Source organism: Brachyhypopomus gauderio, chromosome 2 (assembly GCF_052324685.1).
Source record: "Brachyhypopomus gauderio isolate BG-103 chromosome 2, BGAUD_0.2, whole genome shotgun sequence".
In the NCBI taxonomy this organism is placed as follows: Eukaryota; Metazoa; Chordata; class Actinopteri; order Gymnotiformes; family Hypopomidae; genus Brachyhypopomus; species Brachyhypopomus gauderio.
The window spans coordinates 7,643,369-7,666,005 of NC_135212.1; the positions used below are offsets into that span (position 1 = coordinate 7,643,369).

Consider the following 22,637-nt stretch of genomic DNA (forward strand, 5'->3'; position numbering starts at 1 on the left):
CTGAAGAGAGAGTAATATTGGAGCCAGAGAGAACTTATCGCATCGTGTTTCCTCAAATTTGATGTTGAGTTCTTGTAGGCTGAAATGTCCACACGTTTGGCAGACACAACTGACAGCGCATCATATAACTGTCCTTTTACACGTTTGTAATGTAAACATTGGCTGTATGAGGCCAGAGATACTCGGTAGGTTTTTCTGTCACCATACTTTCTTTTGCGTATGTGATCACGTGACTGACTGGCTTCATTTGATTGGTCACTCATACTCAGGTGCCAAGACGTTGGTCAGTCCAATGATCTATATTACTAGATCATTATAATATAGATTGTAATATAGATCATTGGGTCAGTCTTCTCACAAATCCAATTGTAACGGAGTAAAAGTCGCGTTTTTCCCACCACATATTTACTCAAGTAAAAGTACAAATCGTTCATATTAAAACTACTCTTACAAGTACATTTTTGTCCAAAAAGCTACTTGAGTAAATGTAACGGAGTAAATGTAACCCGTTCCTACCCACCTCTGCTCGAGACCGAGGACGCTGTAGTGGTCGTTGAATAATTAACACAATCATTCAATTACATGAGCCGTTTCAGTTCCGTCGGGTCCCGGATGTTACTGTGTGCTTCATTGAGATGCATCCAATTGCACAGCCGGAGAGCCAACTGCAGTTCTAGACCTGCAGTTTTAGACCTGCAGTTCTAGACGTGCTGTAGTTTTAGACATGCGCCACCTAGCGGCTCGGAATGTAGCTAACGACAGCCAACTGCAGTTCTAGACCAGCAGTTCCAATGCATGCCGTAGGCTCAGGGGCTTGTATATTGTAATAATCCATTGTATAAAGAGTTTATTTGTTAAATATGCCCATTGATTCTCAATTGTTTTAGCCAAATCTCTAACATTTGACAAGTTTTAAACGATAATGTATACCACATTTTGTATTTAAATAGAAGTAGTACGCCTCATTTTCCCTGTTCTTTTAGGGAGTTTTGATTAATTTTGTCATTTACACACACAGCTTGTCTCCTGAAGATATTTTATTTTTAATTAAACTACTGGATTACTGGCATAGGCTATTTTGTATTAAAAATCAGCAAAAATTGCTGAATGTTAGGAGTGATTTATTTTACTCGTATACCTTCATTGGCATGCAACTAGCAAATATTATGTGATACTTGGGGTTTTTCGCTCACACGCCACACATTCGATTACTCACGCCGAAAAAAAAATCTAGTTTATTTACCTCTGATCCATATCTATGATTCAATGAGTTACCAGTTCGCTCTGGCGCAAACACTGATCGATCGCAATATAATACTTAATTTGTGTCCATTTTACGTTCGCCCCCCCGGCAACAATTTACGTTCGCAGGACTAGCATTTCTCTCATAAAGGTAGCCAGAACTAACGAACTAAGACACACTAACGCTAGCCAGATTCATCCTTCATGACATAAACATTACGATAACACAAAAATGACCTTCAGACCGATCATATTTACATTTACATTTATGGCATTTAGCAGACTAAATATATGTCTATCATATATTAATATGCTCAATTGTATCAATATTCAGAACATAGTCTGGGTTCTTAGGGGTTAATAATGATGGGGAAATGCTACTTTAGCTTGCTTACTACTTTTAATATTAATAGTAGCGTAGTAAGTGCTAATTTCCTTCCTTTAAGTTGTTTCAAATTTAATCAAAGTAGCTACTAAGTAGCCATAAAGGTAGCCAGAACTAACGAACCAAGACACACTAACGCTTGCCAGATTCATCCTTCATGACATAAACATTACGATAACCCAAAAATGACCTTCAGACATTATCATATATCTATCATATATTATTATTGCTTATAAATATCATTCTTCCATCTGCTCCCGCGACATACTAAAACACTATCTGGATATTACGTTACATACATCTAAAACTACGGCACGTCTAGAACTGCAGGTCTAGAACTGCAGGTCTAAAACTGCGGTTGGCTCTCCGGGTGTGCAATTGGATGATGTAGGATTCATTAGTGATCGTTGAATAATTAACACAATTATCCAATCGCATGAGCCGTTTCAGCGCCGTTGGGTCCCGGATGTTACTGTGCGCGTCAGCGGGAGGCAAACGTTAGTTGAGGTCATATTTACGCACTCTGACGTTTATTGTGCGTATCTGTTTGTCTGCAGCATTAGCTGTGTTTAAATTATCGACTGTCTTGAGTTGGCATCAGTAATGTCTAAGCAGGACAAAAGAGGAAGGGGCAAGGTGAAGAATCAGCGAGAAACCGCACCGAGCGACGAGCCGTTCGGCGGAGACACACTCCTGTGAGTACCCCTAACGAGGCCACTCGTTTGAAGCCTCTTTAACACTAGCCGCCGCGTACTCTCCGTAAATCCCAGAGACCGTATATATATATATAAATATGGTAAATCCCCACACAAGTCTTTGAATCGCTTCCCGCGGCCTCCTTGCTCAGTTCGAGCGCTCGTGCACGTGCACGCGACACGGTAATGGCCCATTTTCAAAGGGCGCGGGGTCTGAAGCGCCGAGCAGGACACGTGACATTTAGGGTATGTGCTTGTGGTTGTGCTGTTCAAATAGAGAAGGGAGCAGGTGCCAGTTGTGTGTGCGTGGAGCTTCTGTCGTTTATACGCATATGGAGAAGGGCAGGCTGTCTCTCCATGCTGTCTCTCCGTGCCCACTCGTGCACTCTGCTGTGTTGAGCACATAAAAGAGGGAGAGGACACAACTGGACTATGGAGCCTCACCTCTGCCAGTTTCTCCTTTTCCCCATGTTCTCTATTGTAATTCATTCTAATTGTGCCTTTTCACTGCCTTTCTCGCCGATACAGAGACTTGTCTGTATGCATTGCCAAAATAACGTCCTATTTAGATTCACCAGGTATCATAGATTTTATGTGCATCATTGTATTGAGTGCACCATTTGTTATTCAGCTGAAAGCATCCAGTAGTTAACAGCGTCACAAACAACAGCTGTGCATTATTATAAATAACACAATGTTTCTTCAGCTGGAAACGCCTTCCGTGTTAGAATGAAAGATGGTGACAAATTGAGGTCCTGAATAAATGATCTTCACCCACACTCGTTAATCTAACCATGTGTGAAGTGAGTGGGCGGGAGCTAGCATTCATTATCCACTGCTTTGTACTCCATCTTTTTATGAATAAATTAATTTACCATGATATCTGATGCATTATATGGGCAAAACAAATGCAGACAGAGCCATCCATCTCCAGTGCTGGTAATTAATCAGACAAAGGGAGAGAAATAGACACCTGTAAGTGCTTCTGACAGCCGCCTCTCATGGCCGTGGCTGTTGGCATGCCATCACCCACTCCAGTGAATGCAGACGGCTGTTCAGGGACAGGAAGTGTAGCTGCTCCACAACTCCTCACTGTGCTACCAGTTATTTCTTCTCATCATCACAGTTTTAATTACTTATTCTCTCCCTCGCCCTCACCCTCCTGGTTAAGTGGGAAGTCCAAGAGGATGACTGTGGCCCCCAGATCTAGAAGGGCCCCTGGAGAGACTCGGAAAGGCTCCAAGCAGCAGAAGGTAAATTTTCATTGTCATCTGATATTTCACTTCTTAACCCAAGAGACATTAAGCTAAAGTTCAGCTTTGAGGGGCCAATTTAGCTTTAAGATGAATGTAAATGACCAAATTTGATTGTTTGGTACTGTATTTTGGCTCGGAGGTATTATGCAGCCTGGAGTAGTGTTTCCCAACATTTCCCCACACATTTGGTCTATACTAACTGGTATGAAGCAGTCATGAGCACAGAGTCTCTGGTGCAGGTCTCCCTCAGACCTGTGTCGGTGCACGCAAGCTATAAGAGAGATTATAGGACGGCATATTCCAAAACTTAAAAAAAAAGTGATTTACGACTTTGACCTCTAGTTGACCACCCCCCCCCCCCCCCCCCCCCCCCCCCCCCCCCCCCCCCCCCCCCCCCCCCCCCCTCCACCCCCCTCCCCCTACCCCTCCCCACCCCTCCCCCCTCCTCCCCCCTCTGCCCCTCCACCCCACCCCAACTCATGACATCATCATCACATTAATCACGTCAAGACGACCAAAGAGTATTAAGTTGTGCTTTGAAATTTTGCTTGATAAGGTTATTTAAATCATTATTTTGATCTTCTTTGATGTTGACTCACCGGAGCCGTATAACCCTAGACACCTGCGACACACACACACACACATACATAAACAAACACATGCACAAACACGTGCACAAACCCTAGTCACACAGACCAGCGCTAAAAGATAGGGATCTCAGACACACACACACCTGTAGTCTCACACACACACACACACACACACACACACACACACACCCACTCCCCTGAACAGAACAGGAGGATCTCAGACACACACACTCCCCTGAACAGCGCACACACCCCTAGTCACACACACACACCCACTCCCCTGAACAGAACAACGCACACACCCCTAGTCACACACACACACACACACACACACACACACACACACACACACACACACACACACAGAACCGCGCATGCGCACACAAATATGCTTACTTTGAGTAACTTCAAACAGTTAACAAAACTCTGATGAACCAATGAGGAGGCATTCTCAACACACCAATCCGGGGTGCGTGTTTAGCGCACGAGCATTTAAAGGGAGAGAGGGGGAACGTTTCCTTGAGGAGTCACCATGCAGTCTATGGTGGTATTGTCCATACAAACCATTTTTTCCTGAGAGAGGCCTCATACTGACTTAAAGCTGTAACTCTGAGGGTCCTCGGTGTCTCAGGCACACATTCTCTATATGACCTTGGCGCCTTTCTCCAATGAATTAACCCCCTGTCACTGATTACAGAGCATATACCCAGGTCTCCCATACACATGCACACACACACACACACACACTCACACACACACACACACACTCACACACACACACACACACACACATACATGCATACATGCATACATGCATACATGCATACACACACACACACACACACACACACACACACACACACACACACGCATGCATACACACACAGACACACACACACAGAGTAATATATCAAAATACATCTCCCCCACGTTAAAGAAATGTACAAAAAGGTGCTTCTAGCATCGTAGGAAGTTAGATGTTTCACTCGCGTGACCAGGACCCGTCCAAGCAAGCAAGCCGACATTTAATATGAACGCGTCTCGAGCAGGAGGTAAGACTTTGGAGTTATTTTGAATGTATTAAATTACTATAGTATTATTATGAAAGTAATAAAACGTAGCTAAACCTTAAATGTACTCATTTAAACATTTATACTATATTTCACAAATGATGTATAATAAGTTAACGTTATAATAAGTTAACACAATAATATGTATAATTATATGTATAATAAGGTAACACAATAAGTTAAAATTGCATATTGATTGAACGTTACATTTAAAACTATCTTCCATGCAATGTAGGAGTTCAAAGAGCATATTGAATGAACCTCGGTTTTCACAGAAAACTTTCGTTAGTTATCCTACACTGCCATCTAGCGACCATTTAATGTAATGATTTCATAAAAAGATTTCTGAGAACGGTTTTCACAGAAAACTTCTATCATTCTTCCATTAGTTATCCTACACTGCCATCTAGCGACCATTTAATGTAATGATTTTATAAAAAAAGATTTCAGGTTTTGAAATGTTTTTCAGATAATTTCCTACCGAAATAATATATGTCTATTGTTCATAATATCTAGATAATGAAGATGAATTTGAATACCAAGAGATTTCATTATATACTGATCTGGACGTCGAACATATAGCGATTGTACATCCTTTTCGTGCATCTCCGGGTATGTTTTATTTTAATATTATTATTTTGAATCATTATTATTCTCATTTGACTAAATTATTCTCATTTGTCTAAATTTTTTCAAAGATGATGACATCATTAATCAAGCGATGAACGACTGGGAGCCCGCTCCAGCGTTAGAATCTCAGTCAGTAATTACTGAACAGGGTCCGAACCCTTGGGAAACGCTGTCTGAAGCCAGTTCTTTGCGTTTCGACAGTGGGGAACATGCTTCACCGCTCAGAGGACCTCCTCCGTCACGTACGTTTTTTGAATGTTTTACCGAACATGATGATGTGAAAAAAATGATTTCACAATTCGATAGTAAGATTGTTTACTCATCTGTACTTTAGCCGCCAGCGCAACTTCAAATCAGGAAGACGGAGCGGGTCATCTTCAGGAACATGAACCGAATCGATATGTCATGGAGGAGGAGGAGGAGGACCTCATGACTGCTGATCTCATTCGAAGGGCAAGAGACGCTCTTGCAGCCGCTGAACATCTGAAAGTCGCGCGTATCCACGGTACGCAGAGCCAAGTGAATTCTGCCGCGTACGCAGTGTTAAGCTCAGCTAATTTGCTTATGAACGAAGCCGTTATTAGCGTCAGGGAGCCCCTTTCATGAACCAATGTGTCTAATAAAGCATTTACACGAGTTCACTCATGATATATAACAACGTGTCTAATAAAGCATTTACACGAGTTCACTCATGATATATAACAACGTGTCTAATAAAGCATTTACACGAGTTCACTCATGATATATAACATGTCTAATAAAGCATTTACACAAGTTCACTCATGATATATAACCAACGTGACTAATAAAGCATTTATGATTTACACGACTTCATTCATTGTCTTACAGAAATAAATCACAACCTGCCTGAAGACGCGACGAACCCTCACGTTTTAGAAGCCGTAAATTCTCTGAATGAAGCATTGGCAATACCTATCGATTACAATGCTCAGAGCCCCGATGTCAGATCCGAGATTACACAACCAGAACAACAATACGATTGTTTCCAAGAACTAGAACAATATCTTATAGATTTAAATCATACAGTAAATCCTTACGTTTTAGAAGCCGTAAATTCTCTGAATGGAGGATTGGCAATACCTATCGATTACAATGCTCATAGCCCCGAAGCCAGAACCGAGATTACACAACCAGAACAACAATACGATTGTTTCCAAGAACTAGAGCAATATCTTATAGATTTAAATCATACAGTAAATCCTTACGTTTTAGAAGCCGTAAATTCTCTGAATGGAGGATTGGCAATACCTATCGATTACAATGCTCATAGCCCCGAAGCCAGAACCGAGATTACACAACCAGAACAACAATACGATTGTTTCCAAGAACTAGAGCAATATCTTAGAGAATTAAATAGCCAAACCTCTGATAATCAAAATAACGTACCGATTGAAATTGATGAGGAGAGACCAAATTATTCTCACCCCATGATCAATATTGACGCCGAACAAGTAGGCTGTGGAGCGGCTACAGACCCGAGCATTAGAATTAAAAAGAGGGAAAAGTTCAATAACACAGAAATTAGAAGGAAAGTAAATTTCTCCTCATTAGAGGACATCAGCAGTTTCTCTGATTTTCACAACCACGTTTTAGGGATTATAGATGAGATGGTAGACGTTGCTCGCGAAGCCGTAGAACCGAACGACGTCATGATTTTTCAAATTCACGGACCTAATCTGAGCATTTCAGAACCTATTGAAGTGACCTCTGAGGGAGTAGCGTTAGATTCGTTTCTATCACCTCTCGAGAAAGCTATGCAGAGCAACCATGAAGTGTTGATGAGCGACGCCGTTGATTTGGTGATTCAATTAGTGCACGCTCCGAGGGGAGGGGGTGGGGACAGGAGAAAATTATCAGGCCTCCTCCATTCCGAAGTTGTAAGGAAAAAGCTCAAGCATTTATACGTTTTTCTAAACGAGGGTAATAATTTGTGTTTCGCGCTGTGCGTCGCTAAGCTGTTGAATCCTGGGAGGAGTCATTTTGAGATATGTAGGATAGCGGAACAGTTACAGAGAGATGCGGGATTAAGACCCCAAGACGAAGTCGGGTTTGCGGACGTACATCGATTTGAGAGTCATCTCAACTGTAAAATTGTAGTATTGCACCGTACCGTCTCCAAAAAAGGATATTCATTTTTTCAAACCTCTGAAATCCCCAATGATCGGACTTTGTTCATATTTTTACACGATAAACATTACTATGGTGTAAAAAACATAAAAGGACTTCTAGGCGCGGCTTACTTCTGCAATTACTGCTACGCTACTTACAATGACCGCAGGAGTCACAGTTGTAAATACGCGTGCGGCGTCTGTAACGATTCCGAATGTCACAAACACAAACAGAAGAGTCTCTTACAATGCCCGGACTGTCTAAGACTGTGCAGATCTCAGTACTGTTATGACAAACACAAGGAGTCGAAAAAGACGAATGAAAACATTACGTACACATTATGCGAAAGAGCGTACTATTGCGCACAATGTAACACGATGGTTAAAACATCATTCGCTGGGCAGAAGTCTCATAAATGCATCGGTCAAAGCTGTAGTCTCTGTGGGGAGAAGATGGATAAACTGTTTAATCACCAGTGTTTTATCGAACCTCTAGAGAAAGAAAAGCGGAGCAACAAACTCATCTTCTACGATCTAGAATGCCATCAAGCGACGGGTGTGCACGTTGCAAATTTTTTATGTTGCATGGATTTTAAAGGAGAAACGTGGACGTGGTCCGGGGAAGACTGCGTCAAAAAATTCTTTGCAAAATTCCGCAAGCCCGCATACAGCAACTATATGTTCATAGCACACAACGCTAGAGGATACGATTCCTATCTCCTGCTTAACTACCTGGTGAAAGAAGGCGTAGTTCCTAACATCGTAGCACAAGGCAGCAAAATTCTGTGTTTTACCGACCCCGAGTTTAATCAGAGGTTTATCGACAGCCTATGCTTCATGCCTATGAAACTCTCCGCAATGCCTAAAGCTATGGGGTTCGAGTCAGACGCTAAAGGATACTTTCCACACTATTGGAACATCCCGGAACATCAGGACTATGTAGGGCCTTACCCCGCTCCCGAATTCTACGGTGCCGACAGCATGATGCCCAAAGATCGCGAGGAGTTCTTCCGTTGGTACGAAGGGGTCAAAGGAGGAATCTTTCTATTCAAGAAAGAGATGGCCAAGTACTGTAAGAACGACGTAAAGATTTTGAGGCGAGCCTGTCTGATATTCAGGGAAGAGATCTTGGAAAGCACACAAGTCGACCCCTTTAGTTGCATCACCATAGCCAGCGTGTGCATGAAAATCTTTAGAACAAAGTTTCTTTCTCCACACACGTTGGCCATTCCACCGTTGGATCATTACGTCAGGGGACAGAAATCTTTTTCGTCTTCTTCTATCCAATGGTTGGAGTATGTGGCGCAAAAGCGGAAGATAAACATTCAGCACGCTCTGAACGGTGGGGAAGTGAAATTTGGTAAATACGCCGTGGACGGATACAGCGAGCACAAAGGCGTGCGGAGAGCGTACGAGTTTTTAGGGTGTTTTTATCACGGCTGTGATAAATGCTTCGCTTCGCACGAGCATCACCCTCTGACCCAAGGTACGACATACGGGAGTCTACTCGAGAGAACGAAGACGAGAATTCAACACTTGAAGCACACTTACGATCTGCGAGTGACCTCGATATGGGAACACGAGTGGAGCGAGATGAAAAAGACCGACGAGGATGTGAAAAGTTTTCTGAAATCATTTGACTTTCCAGAAAGGTTAAATCCCCGCGATGCTTTGTTTGGGGGGAGGACCAACGCGTTAAATCTGCACTACGTGGCTCAACCCGAGGAGAGGATCGATTACTACGACTTCACATCTCTCTACCCATTCGTCAACAAAACAAAGACCTACCCCCTCGGACACCCCGTGGTTGTATTCAAGGACTTCCTACCGATAGAACAATATTTCGGTATAGTCAGAGTCAAAGTTCTGCCCCCCAGAGGCTTGTGGGCGCCTGTTCTGCCCTACAGAGTAAACGGCAAACTCACCTTCCCTCTCTGTAGAACCTGCGTGCTACATCGGCTGTCGGAGTGCGAGCATAGCGACGACGAAAGAGCCCTGACGGGTACTTGGTGCACTCAAGAAGTGATCAAAGCCGTCGAAAAAGGCTACGTGGTGCAGAAAATCTTTGAAGTCTGGCATTTCCCCTTACGCTCCGACACCCTGTTTGCGGATTACATTAAAATGTTTTTGAAAACTAAACAGGAGAGCAGCGGGTACCCCTCCTGGGTAAAATGTGCGGCGGACGAGGAGGAATACCTGAGAGGGTACGAGGAACATGAAGGAATTCGTCTGGACGCTGGGAAAATAACGCATAACCCCGCCAAGAGATCTGTGGCTAAACTAGCTCTAAATTCTCTCTGGGGAAAAATGTGTCAGCGGCCCGACAGACTGAACACGACTCTGATCACGCAGCCTGAAATGTTTTTAAAGTTTATTTTTTCAACGAGCATCAAAGTCAGGGACTTGTCGTTCTTGAACGACGATGTAGCGCTTGTGCAGTGGCGACAGGCCGACGTCAGATGCATGGACCCCGGCGTCTCAAACGTTTTCATAGGCGTTTTCACGACCGCCTACGCCAGACTGGAGCTTTACGAGCTCATGGACAAATTGCAAAGAAGGGTTCTTTACACAGACACAGATTCGGTGGTGTTTGTCTCCCGTGACGGAGATTGGATGCCGCCGTTGAGCGATTATTTGGGGGGACTCACCAGCGAACTCTCTGAAGGCGACAGCATTGTAGAGTTTGTCAGCGGAGGGCCAAAAACGTACGGTTTCCGTACATTAAAGGGTGAGAACGTTATGAAGGTTAAGGGGCTCACGTTAAATTACACCAACGATAAACTAGTCAACCTGAAATCTTTGACGGAACTGGTCGACGAACACGTTAAAAACCCCTCCCGTTCTAGGGAGATAATGACGTCCCGCAACATGATTGTCAGGGATAAAATAGGCTTCCTCCTAAAAAACAAAACACAACAGAAAAGGTTCAGGATCGTGTACGATAAGCGCATTTTGCTGCCCGATTTCAGGACTCTGCCCTACGGGTATTAAGCTTTAACATTTTTGGGTCTCCGGTCATGGAGCATTTTGATGCTAGGTTTCAGCTACCATTTTCTTGTATAGTTTGCGGACCCAGTAACTGTGGAAAATCTTTTTTTATTAAAAAGTTGTTGGAAAAATGTAATGAAACGATGTCTAAAGTCCCGGATAATATCGTTTGGTGTTATACATGTTGGCAACCTCTGTACGATGATTTGATGAACAAAATAAATGTTCGTTTTGTTCAAGGAATACCCGAATCTCTGTGTGACGACCAACTGTTTCCTATAGATAGGACTAACCTTCTCATTTTGGACGATCTCATGAACGATGCCAGCAAAAACGACGAGATTGAAAAAGCGTTTACAAAATACACGCATCACAGAAACTTGAGCGTTTTGTATTTGGTGCAAAATCTTTTCTTTCAAGGTAAGACTAGTAGAACCATCAACCTGAATGCAAACTACATGGTTTTATTTAAAAATCCCAGAGACAAGTCGCAGATCAGCGTACTGGCGCGTCAAATGTACCCCGGAAACTCAAAATACTTTATAGAGTGCTTTCAAGACGCCGCCTCTAAACCTTACGGCTATTTATTAGTAGACTTGAAAGCTCAAACGCCAGAGGAGCTCCGTCTTAGGTCAAGCGCGTTTTCCTGGGAGAACCCCGCCGTGTACGTCCCCAAGAAGAAAAAATTCAAATAACGCCGGGAAAGAAAATGTCGGCTCGACTAAGGACGAACCTACCCGCGTTGAAAACCTTATATAAGTCACAACCCCGACGTAGGAAGGTTATATTACACGAAGCTTCGCCGGAACTCATACTTTCTATATGCGAATTGGCTTTTAATCTGCTCCGCGGGAACATTCCTCTGACCGCTAAACAGTACCGTGTTTTGAAAAGACAGAAAAAGTGGATAAAACTTTTTGCGAATAAAAGAGCTTCTGTAGCTACAAAGAGAAAAGCTATTAACCAGCACGGAGGTTTCCTTCTCCCTCTGCTCAGCGTAGCCGTTCCCTTTATAAGCAGCCTGCTATCGGGCAAAGGATAAAAAAATGGAGACTGCTGAGAAGATGTATTTGGTTCCTCAACATCAATTAGATATGCTTAAAAATGCGTCGACGGGTAAAGAAAATATAAGACGGACCGTTGAAAATGATTTAGACGCGGTTATGCGTCACATTTTATCTAGGACGGACATGAATCCCTACGACAAGGCTAAACTTTACTCCGCGGCTTTGCAAAGATTTTTAAACGTCGTTAAAAGAGGCGAAGAAGAGGAAACGTCGCGATTAACCCTATCCCTCCCCAAGGAACCGATCAGCCAGATACAGGATCAACCGGTAGATCTAAGCGTGACCAAGGACGAGATGGTAAAAGAGGTTATCGAAAACGTACCGGCGAGAGCCAGAAAAAACGCCTCCTACATTCTGGACAAAATAGCTAAATCGGGTCAAACGGCATCGTGGAATGATGAGGGAGAGCTTGTTTTCCAAGGAAAAACGATTAAAGGCTCGCACATGCTGGACTTGATTAAAAACCTCACGGCTACCCACAAGATACCCGACAACAGACGCCCCCTAGGTTGGAATGAAATACTACACGCGGTAGCTACATTAAATGTACCGTATTCCACCATTCCTAATGACGCCGTACGTCAAAAAGTGTCGACCATTAAAAACTCGACGAGTTTCGCCCCTGCTAGTTCCGATTCAACTAGTTCTGATTCAACTAGCTTGAGTTCTGATTATGCTTTTAACTCTTCGGCGTGGGTGAATTTTGATTAAGGACATAAAGACAACAATAGGCGGTTGTATCGTTTATTTGTTCATTGTAATTACAATTTATTAATAAAAAATACTAAAAGACAAAATGGCGTCCGTCTAATCTTTTACAGAGCATTTAAACTTTTCGCCGGAACACGCTCGCTGATTACAAGTAACGGAACATCTCTTATTCAGTCTAGTGTACATTTTTTTGACAAAAGCTACAACCATTTTATCGTTGATTTTTACATCGTCCTTATAATTCGATATAACTTGATTAAACGATCTTCCTTTAGCCCTTTGACATAAAAAGAAAACGCAGTGAGGGCCGCAGCAAACGGAATCAAAGCTCTGAACTTGTGTAGAGTTATGTCTTATTTCTTTGCAGTTCTTTTTCATAAATGAATAAATAGATTTAGGAAAGAGTTCGTAGTCTGGAGGGTTACCGTAAGAATCAAAAAATTCTCCGGACCTTTCGTCGTTCAGACACAGGGCCAACCAGTGCTCCCCGGGCATATGACTGGGGTGCGTGTTTACGACAAACATGGCGGGAAAGCGTTTCAGCTTAATGCTAGGTAGCCGGTCGCAGGGAACCACTCCCGAAAAGACTTTCTCCAAAGCGCGGCAGCTTCTCATCACCTCGGTAAGTTCTCCGGTGTCCATGCGTTTTTATTGGTAGTCGATGAGCACGTTACGGTGGTTATTTATTTGCAGTATGGTATCGAACGTTGCGTAAATAACGAGATTTATGGTCCTCGGCAGAGGATTTTTAAACCGGAGTTCCATTCTCATATTTCCGGACTTTATCAGCGACAGATGCTGCCCTCCTTCATCGTCGGGGGATAGATTGAAAGCCAGCAATGTGTAGCCTCCTATGTACTCTTCACGACCGATGGAAAGAGCTTGATCTTTAAGGTGTTTTCCCGAAGCCAGAATTAGCGAGTGATATTCGCGAACGGCGTTACCGGCTTGAAAATTCGGTTGAAAAGGCTTAGCGGGATGTTGGGTTCCGTCCACGTAGAGTGCGATAAACTCCGTGTCGTAGTGTTTGAAATTAAAGGGGTTTTTATTGTAGGCTCCTACGTACGCGTCGTTATCCACCATTCCTATAACGACGGTTTTTGGAAGAGGGCCCAGGAACAGATTTTCTTGGGTGCATACGCGGCTCCCCGCGGGTAAACTGAAGGTCTTCATGCACACCCTTTCCATGGGGTACTTGGCTGTGGCGTTCAGAAGCGCGTGCGCGTGGCCCAACTTCACAGCGGGAGACACGGTGACTTTTTTCACAAAAAGAGAAGCCGTGAGTATTTTTATAACGTAGTCCGTCTGTCCTTCTTTCATCAGACAAAACTCGTCTTTACTCCTTACAAATTTAATTTTCAGGTCCACTCCGTTCAGTAAAAATTTATCCTGAAAAAATATATCGGAGTGAATGTATCCGATCAGGTCAAAGGGACTACTTTCGCCGCTAAACGCGGCTCTGCTTCTGAGACCCATGTTCCGGCCCGCCGGGTCCGTAGCATCCATATGCTCCGCAGTGTCCTTGTAAAACATACCGCTTGAAAACTGAGTCTCCAGCGTGTCCTTGCCGTAATTCATGAGGCATTCCATGACTGCTCTGTAAGGGTACGTATTACTCGACTGACTGATGAGTCGGTCTCCTAGCATAACGTCCACTTGTGAAAAAAGGGAGGCTATCGGGTAGTTCACGACTCCGACCTTTGCGTCGGCGGCTATGTCGGTTCCGTCAGGGTTTGTGATTTTACATCTTAGGTATAAAAAAGTGTTGTTGAGATCCAGGTAATCGTCGCTATTACCCGCTACGTAAAAATCTATCGGCGCCCCTCCATCTGCAACGGATGAAAGCGGTGGTATTTCCACGTACGCGTACTTTTCGATACTCGTTTGAGTATAAGGCAGAGTGAAGATATCCAGTTCCGTTTTGGCGCATTCGGTCGACATACTATGCAGAAAGGCCATAGCTGTTCTAGAAGATGTTCAGTTTTCTTTTGTTGTCGGAGGAAGGACGTTTACCGCTTCTTCGTTTGGTTTTATTCTTCACTTTGACCTTACTCGCGACGACGTTGCGTTTTTTATACGATGACGCGAGGCGTCTTCCGGGAGGACACCTAGCGTTCCTGCGGGCAATGGCGGCGAGTCCCGATCCCTCTTGCTTCTTGGCCACAAAGTTGCTAATCACGTCGCCTACTATCCCTTTCGCGGCGGTTTTTAAATGAGGCGTTGCAATAGAGAATCCTCTTTTGATAAGGGGAACCGCCATCCTAAAAAGCGATTTGAACATACCACCGAGTCCCGCCCCATACATGACCGGGGATCCTTGGAACCCCGGAAGACCATTTCCGGCTTGATGCTTATAGTAGTCCACATAGATCTGAGGATCTCCGTAACTCGTTCGATGCATTTTTTTTTTTCTTTCTTTCTTTTCTTCAAATGCAGAATGAATGTTTTACCGGTCTAAAGTGAAGTTTAGCTATAACTTTCCCGTATTGAAAAGGTACTTCGATATTTTGATCGGATTTGATTTCGACGGTTATATCGTTTATGAGAGCTTTGGTAACACGTACGTAGTGTGGCTTATCATACGTTACTGTGACGAAATCGTGTTTATTCCCCCCTATATGTACGCATCTCAACAGAGGCACAAAGCTGTCCCCCACTCTCTGATATTGTATAATATCGGTATACATGAACAATGAGTAAATCCCTCCGCGAAGATCCGTAGGGAAGGGTGCCTCCGGCTCTTCCTGCATGAGGTGTTTGGATGCCAGACCGAGAATAAGCGAAAGGTTACCTTTAGCCTCCAAACAATAGGGTTTGGTGGAGGCCGCAAGTCGGATTTTGTTTATCAACGGACGGTATTCTAACTTTAGTTCGGGGTCAAAAGATTTCATCTTCTTATTCATTTCCTTTACGATGAGGTTTATGTCATCGTAATACCCTTGCGAAATAAAAAACCTCTTGCTCTCGACGCCTTCCCTTCTAACTATAAAGGTAGGTTCCATGCCGTTCTTCTCATGCAGATTGAACCACGTGTTAGGATATTGCACCTCCGCGAGTGCTACCTCCCACTCACCAGACAACTCTATAGGTTTTAAGAAATGCGTCCTGTAGCTCGAAATTCTGTTATTGGGGTATACGCCTCTCGAAGCGTTGCTCGGGAGAGTAACGAAGAATCCGCTTTCCTCCATGATTACGGAGTTATAATTTTATGCAAAAGTACAACGCCTCCTTTTATCCTTTCACGATGTCGCGGATTTCCTCGGCAGGAATCCACGAGTTAAACTTGTCCGGCCATCCGACCCACTTGACCAGACAAATCTTCTTTCGGTTCCTAGTCTTTTCAGATATAATCTTTTCTATTTTAAAAGCCTTATCTTTACCGAGTATAATCTTTTGCAGCTCCTGCTCGTAAAAGGTTCCTTGTAAATTTTCACCGTCGTAATCTTGCAGTTTGTATACGGGAGGATCTCTCCCTATTCGTTCAGAAACGGTAAAATATTCATCCGTAAAGTTCTGTACGTAACCTTTCTCAAACTGATGTTTTAATCGCGAAATTCTAACGGTATCGCCGACTTTAAACTTGAAACTCAATTTTTTTCTTTGCTCTCTCGGCGCAAACAATCCATACAGGGTTTTAAAAACTTTGAAAGAGTTTCCCTCGTTCACTTCTGAGGGCTTCATTTTGATGCTGCTATGATAGCTGCGGTTGTAGGCGTGAACCAGGTCTTGCACCACGTCTACGTATTTTCTCGTATTGACGGCCGTGAAGTATCTCCACATTCTGGTTTTTAACGTCCTGTTGAACCGCTCACACACGCAGGCTTTCTGTCCGGTCCCGGTAGCAAAGTGAACGATGTTATTGTTTTTCATTAATGCCTGGAATCTGTTGTTAAAGAATTCTTTCCCTTCGTCGGTTTGAAGTTTTTTAGGAACCCTCCTCTCCTTGAGAATCGATTCGAAGGCCTTGGTAACCTCGACGCCGGTCTTGTTCTTTAGGACGCGCACCCACGCGTATTTGGATAGTATATCTATACAGGTTAGCATGAACTTTGCACCGTCGTTATGCTCCGATAAGCCGGACATATCTACCAGATCGGCTTGCCATTGCTCGTCAATGTGTTTCACGACTACTCTGTTTCTTTTAAATTTCCCTGAGACCGGTTTATGTAGAGTGTAAGCATCCTGCGCCGCTAACCAGGTTTTGATTTTTTCAGCATCTACTTTTTTACCGGTCTTCTCCTCAACGCTCCTTTGCAGACCCGCTACCCCACCGTAAGACCCGGGGTTTGAGGGGTTATAGTAAATCTTTTTCAGCAAACGTTCGGTCATGTTGATCCGAATACAATGATGCAACAAATACGTTGTTTCGTGGTTTTATTATCAAACTTGGCACATGAGATTACATTGCTTAATAGTTTTTATAAAACAAAACTTGACATGAGATTACATTGCTTAATAGTTTTTATAAAAAGAAAATGGCAAATGAGGATACATTGCTTAATAGTTTTTATAAAAAGAAATTGGCAAATGAGGTTACAATGCTTTATGGTTTCATAAACAAACTTTTGGCAAAAGAGATTACATTTATATTATGTTCATTTAATAATGAAAGAGTATGTTCAAAGGCTTCTTTTACATCAACCTTTTCATCTTTACTTAGTTTCAAAACACACACGTCGGTTACAAAGGTGAAAATGCATAATAGGTGAGCGTCTTTACATACAAAGGGTTTTTCAAACATGCAAGAAAGAATGCGTGATATATACGTATGCGCCGGATAACTAGTATTATTGGCTTCGGTGATCAGAGAACTCCATAGACCGCTAGATTCCCGTACTACACACATCAGTTTTTTTAAAGCAGATAATCTCTCATCGGCGAGATCGTAAGCTGTGACGTCGACGGTGTTGCTGAACAAAGAGATCATGTCCCTTATTAATTGATTGTTCTCGGATGTAGAACCGTCACGCCTGCTGACCAGGTTTCCCATAGTTTAGAACATTTCCTCTCAATTTTCAGACTGTTGAGGCTTCTTTTTCAGACGACTCGTCAAGGGCCATGGTTTCTTGCAGCGTCCAAATGTCCTTAAGGCGCTCCTGCAGGTCCTCGCACAGATCCTGACTTTGCTCTTCAATCTCTCTCAGAGCATCTTTGATGTTACTTTCGTGTTTTAGCTCCATCATCATCGCCTCAGCAGCGGCGGAGATCTTGCTGTGAGGAGGTGGATTTGAGACACCGCACATATTCAGCGCTACGGTCACCGTTTGCGGGAACCACGGCTTGAACACCTTCTTAAGCAGCTTGGGTAGGTTCAGACAGAAATAGCTAGGGCCAGGGTCGCTCAGGCATTGGTGCTGACGTTGACTCGGGTGATCGATAGCGCATCCGTTGCAGTTTTCCTTGATATCCTTATCGATAATCCCATCCAGCAGGGTTCCGATCACGGTTCGAATGATCTTTAGCACCTTCGTGCTGAGAACGCCGTCTATCTCATCGGCTGTTTTTTTCGACTGAAGGTGTTTCGGGAGGCACGTTCTCTTTATCTTCAGGATCTGAAGGAGGCTGTTCTTCGTCGTCATTAGAGCTCGACGAGGAAGAGGTCTCGAGATCCTCCTCTAGGCTCGCCATGTCGATGATGACCAGTTTGTCGATGATGACCAGTTTGTCTTGCTCGGCTATGGTCGGCTCATTTATATCGGATGATGAGGAGTGGGAGGAGTCCTCCTCGTAGGGTTCCTCGATGATTTGCGACGGAGGCACGACTTTTTCTTCTTTGCACTCCTCAAACATGCCGTACAGATTCGTCTTAATAGTTTCAATGCCCATGTTTTTCATCATATTCTTGAACAGATTATCGACCAAGGCGAAATACTTTAGCAAGTGGTACCAGTTGAGACGCCCGTACTTCACCTCACCATTTTTCCCAGCGTCATCTCCGGGAGCCCCGCGTTTACGCGAGCAGGTCACCGCCAAACAGAGGTCTACTACTCCCTCGGCGAGCATACACGCTCGGATGTTGAAAACGTGGTACGGGCTTCTGTAACCTTTCCATTCGTGCTCCTTAATAGTATGAAGCGGCACTTCTCCTCTCTCCACAAGGTATTCAAACTCTGTACGCCATCTTCTGAACTCCTTCCAGTCGTACAGATCGTATTCCACTTTCTCTGTAGCATTCTCAAATACAAGGCCGGCCGTATTTGGGATCGTGAAGAAGGTAACCGTGCAGGTGTTCTCGTCAAAAAAGTACCCTCCGGCACCCCTTCCATCTTTCAGAGGCCAGTAGCGTTGAGTGTCGCCCTGCGCCATCGGATCGATTCTTCTTTTCCATTTGAAACTTTTTTTAGGAGCGTACGGACAATCGCTTACCACCATAGACTGCATGGTGACTCCTCAAGGAAACGTTCCCCCTCTCTCCCTTTAAATGCTCGTGCGCTAAACACGCACCCCGGATTGGTGTGTTGAGAATGCCTCCTCATTGGTTCATCAGAGTTTTGTTAACTGTTTGAAGTTACTCAAAGTAAGCATATTTGTGTGCGCATGCGCGGTTCTGTGTGTGTGTGTGTGTGTGTGTGTGTGTGTGTGTGTGTGTGTGTGTGTGTGTGTGTGACTAGGGGTGTGTGCGTTGTTCTGTTCAGGGGAGTGGGTGTGTGTGTGTGACTAGGGGTGTGTGCGCTGTTCAGGGGAGTGTGTGTGTCTGAGATCCTCCTGTTCTGTTCAGGGGAGTGGTGTGTGTGTGTGTGTGTGTGTGTGTGTGTGTGTGTGAGACTACAGGTGTGTGTGTGTCTGAGATCCCTATCTTTTAGCGCTGGTCTGTGTGACTAGGGTTTGTGCACGTGTTTGTGCATGTGTTTGTTTATGTATGTGTGTGTGTGTGTGTCGCAGGTGTCTAGGGTTATACGGCTCCGGTGAGTCAACATCAAAGAAGATCAAAATAATGATTTAAATAACCTTATCAAGCAAAATTTCAAAGCACAACTTAATACTCTTTGGTCGTCTTGACGTGATTAATGTGATGATGATGTCATGAGTTGGGGTGGGGTGGAGGGGCAGAGGGGGGAGGAGGGGGGAGGGGTGGGGAGGGGTAGGGGGAGGGGGTGGAGGGGGGGGGGGGGGGGGGGGGGGGGGGGGGGGGGGGGGGGGGGGGGGGGGGGGGGGGGGGGGGGGGTGGTCAACTAGAGGTCAAAGTCGTAAATCACTTTTTTTTTAAGTTTTGGAATATGCCGTCCTATAATCTCTCTGCTATATTTGTTCAGCACTCATTCTGTTAATAATCTTTCAGAGCAAATTCTGAGCTGTCATTATAGGTGGTGCAGATTTGCCATTTACACTAGAGCACTTTTTATCTGGTCTTATCCTGACAGCTAGATATTTTGGCTGTGTGAACATGATACTTTTGGCAGTGTGTGTTGCCAGCCTGACCTCATTTGGTCCCGATGGCAGGACCAGGACATCTGATATTGCTGGCTGCCTGTGGCCGACCCGTGATCCGTGTCCAGATTCTTGTCTGTGTGAAAAGATTTTGATCTTTTCCCTCATTTTGTTTGTTCCCAAGTCTGTTCGCATGCACACACACACGCGCCCACACACAGTGCAGCCTGCCTTGATCCAGTGACGCTTGAGTGACGTTAACGTGGCTTGTGTGAGTTTTAAATTAAACTAATCCTTGAAAATCTGTAGGCCATAGATTGCAGTGGTGAGCAAGGATGACTCCCGAAACACGAGGGGGGGCCTACAAGGGGTCGCTTCAGTGGTCATGTGGAGATTGAGTCACCCTGACGCATTCATCTGACCCTTAAAACGGACCTTGCCCATATCATAGTGATCACCACCACTATGTGGTAAACAGTGTTGTATAAGACTGAGATGGGGCAAAGGTTTTTGGAAGGGTATCCCAAATCAGTGACACATTTCACATTTGTTATGATTTTGCAAGGCAGATTGTTTGTTTATAGAGGTAATGTTTGGCGTCGGCCTTGATTTATTTAAATGTCATAAAAGAAATAATAATACTAATAATAATAGAATAAAATGGAGAATGGAAAGAAGAGCAGTTTCTGTGAGGTAAACACAGCCCAGTACGACCACGCCCACCCCTGCCAGCGCGACAACGCCCACCCCCGCCAGTGCAACCACGCCCACCCCCTGCGACCACGCCCATCCCCGCCAGTATAAAGAACATGACTGGTTTGCTTTTTCTATCCTCCCTTTCCATTTCACTACTGACAGGATTCTGCATGATACTGATGGTTTGCTGAAGGGTTACGGGCTAAAACTCAAACCTAAACAAACAGTCCCTTCAATAATAAAACATTTGAAAGAGATTCTGACCTTTAGCACAACATGCCTTGTTAAGACATAAGTATTAGACCCTTGATTATTGTGTTTGCTGTTAATCACCTTACTTTCCTAGCAATGTATTTTGTATGTGTTATTCCAATTCAGGTTAAGAGTCCTAAAGAAGAAAACGTGGAGTTGGGCGTGGCTGCTGACGTGAGGTCTGGAACACTGCTCTTTTCTGTCTTCGTCTCACGTGTCTACTCGCTGTCACTGAGGTGGTGACACCCTCCCACTGTCCGGGTCTTTGTGCACGGCTTGTCCACCATCGCTCTGCTCCTAACACAGGAGACTTCACCAGTGCACTCTCATGTTCTCCCTCTGAGAACTAATCATTCTGGATTTGTCTTAGTCTCTACAAAAAACCTGATTAGCCCCTCTTTAATCACACAATGGCTCAATCAGAGGGTCCTTTTGTAAATCACACTCTTCTGATTGTCAGGGGGAGGTTGATTTTCAGGGAAGAGGTCAAATATTAAAATAAGAGACCTATTCCTTAGTTAATCTCTGTAGAAGGAGGTTGAATGGAACACAATGCTATAAAGGTAACTAATTAATTAATTGGGTTCAGTCACCTCATTTTTTGTTTAATACATGCTGTATTGCAATGAAGCTTGTTTTTTTTAGTTATTCTAGTGACTAATTACTGTAATTATATAATTATGAGTTCCGGTTAAGCAACATTGTGTAATTGCTGTAATTATTTTTTTTGCTACTGGACAATGAATGTCTTGTAGTTTTTACGAATGTGAAGGACCCTTAGTAAATGTTGGTACCCAGGCCTTCCACTGACTCTGCTTTCTGATTGGCCAGGTTTCAGTTAAAGATGAAGAAGGAGGCAGACGATGATGACTTTGCGACGGGAACAAAGGCGAAAGTTAAGAAGCGTAAGAGGGTGTCTGCAGATGGCCCAGCGTCTTCCACAGTCCTCTCTGTGTAAGTGACGAACTCTAATGTTTCGAGCAAGAGCCATTGGCAAACACACTGGCTTTATGAACATTTAGAGTGCTGTTATGTAGACAATAAAGCACTGTTGTAATTTACTCTGGACACCAGTCTGCTAATTGCTCTAAATGTTTCACTGCTGTACAAATAGTCCAATATCACCTGCATACATCGTTACAGGAATGGATCTGTGCTGCATGTTCCTGTGTTTTCACAAGTGCCGGTTCATCAATAGGGGGCACTGGGGGGCCGCCCCCATCAAATTATCCAGAGAATCAATACTACTTGGACATAAAAACTTATGTAAATTATATATTGAAAATGAATTATGAAAGTAGTAATTCTGGCCATTATCGTTTCTTAAAAAAAAAAAAAAAAAAAATCAAGAATTCTATCTGCTGAATGTCTGTGACATTACATGTGTACCGTATACTTCCTGTGTGTGGGGTGCCGGACTAAAGCGTGTCTCTAGGTCCTTAAACTTTTGGCAAGCACGTGATCTGCAGAAGCTCTTTAATTGGCTGCCTTAAAGCTTGCTGTAGGGTGCAGCTCTCCACCCCGGACACACCTACTTTTATCGGTAGCCTTTCAGTAT

The 22,637-nt window shown here is 43.9% G+C and overlaps 1 protein-coding gene and 1 long non-coding RNA gene across 3 annotated transcripts in view; both read left to right on the forward strand.

Annotated features, from left to right (window-relative positions):
- The first annotated feature begins 2,048 nt into the window (after positions 1-2,048).
- LOC143485831 (DNA topoisomerase I, mitochondrial) overlaps positions 2,049-22,637 on the forward strand; it is a 43,165-nt gene continuing 22,576 nt past the window's right edge. Inside the window, exons 1-4 of one of the 2 annotated variants that reach the window (XM_076985450.1) lie at positions 2,049-2,322; positions 3,494-3,575; positions 21,206-21,315; positions 21,911-22,033. In XM_076985450.1, coding sequence (XP_076841565.1) covers positions 2,231-2,322; positions 3,494-3,575; positions 21,206-21,315; positions 21,911-22,033 — 407 coding nt within the window. In that variant the 5' untranslated portion in view covers positions 2,049-2,230. The remainder of the gene's footprint in view (positions 2,323-3,493; positions 3,576-21,205; positions 21,316-21,910; positions 22,034-22,637) is intronic. The other variant, XM_076985456.1, reaches the window with a different exon arrangement.
- Positions 4,045-7,054, forward strand: LOC143485825 (uncharacterized). Its single transcript, XR_013123052.1, has 3 exons — positions 4,045-5,850; positions 5,937-6,110; positions 6,203-7,054. It is a non-coding gene; the product is annotated as an uncharacterized LOC143485825 (long non-coding RNA).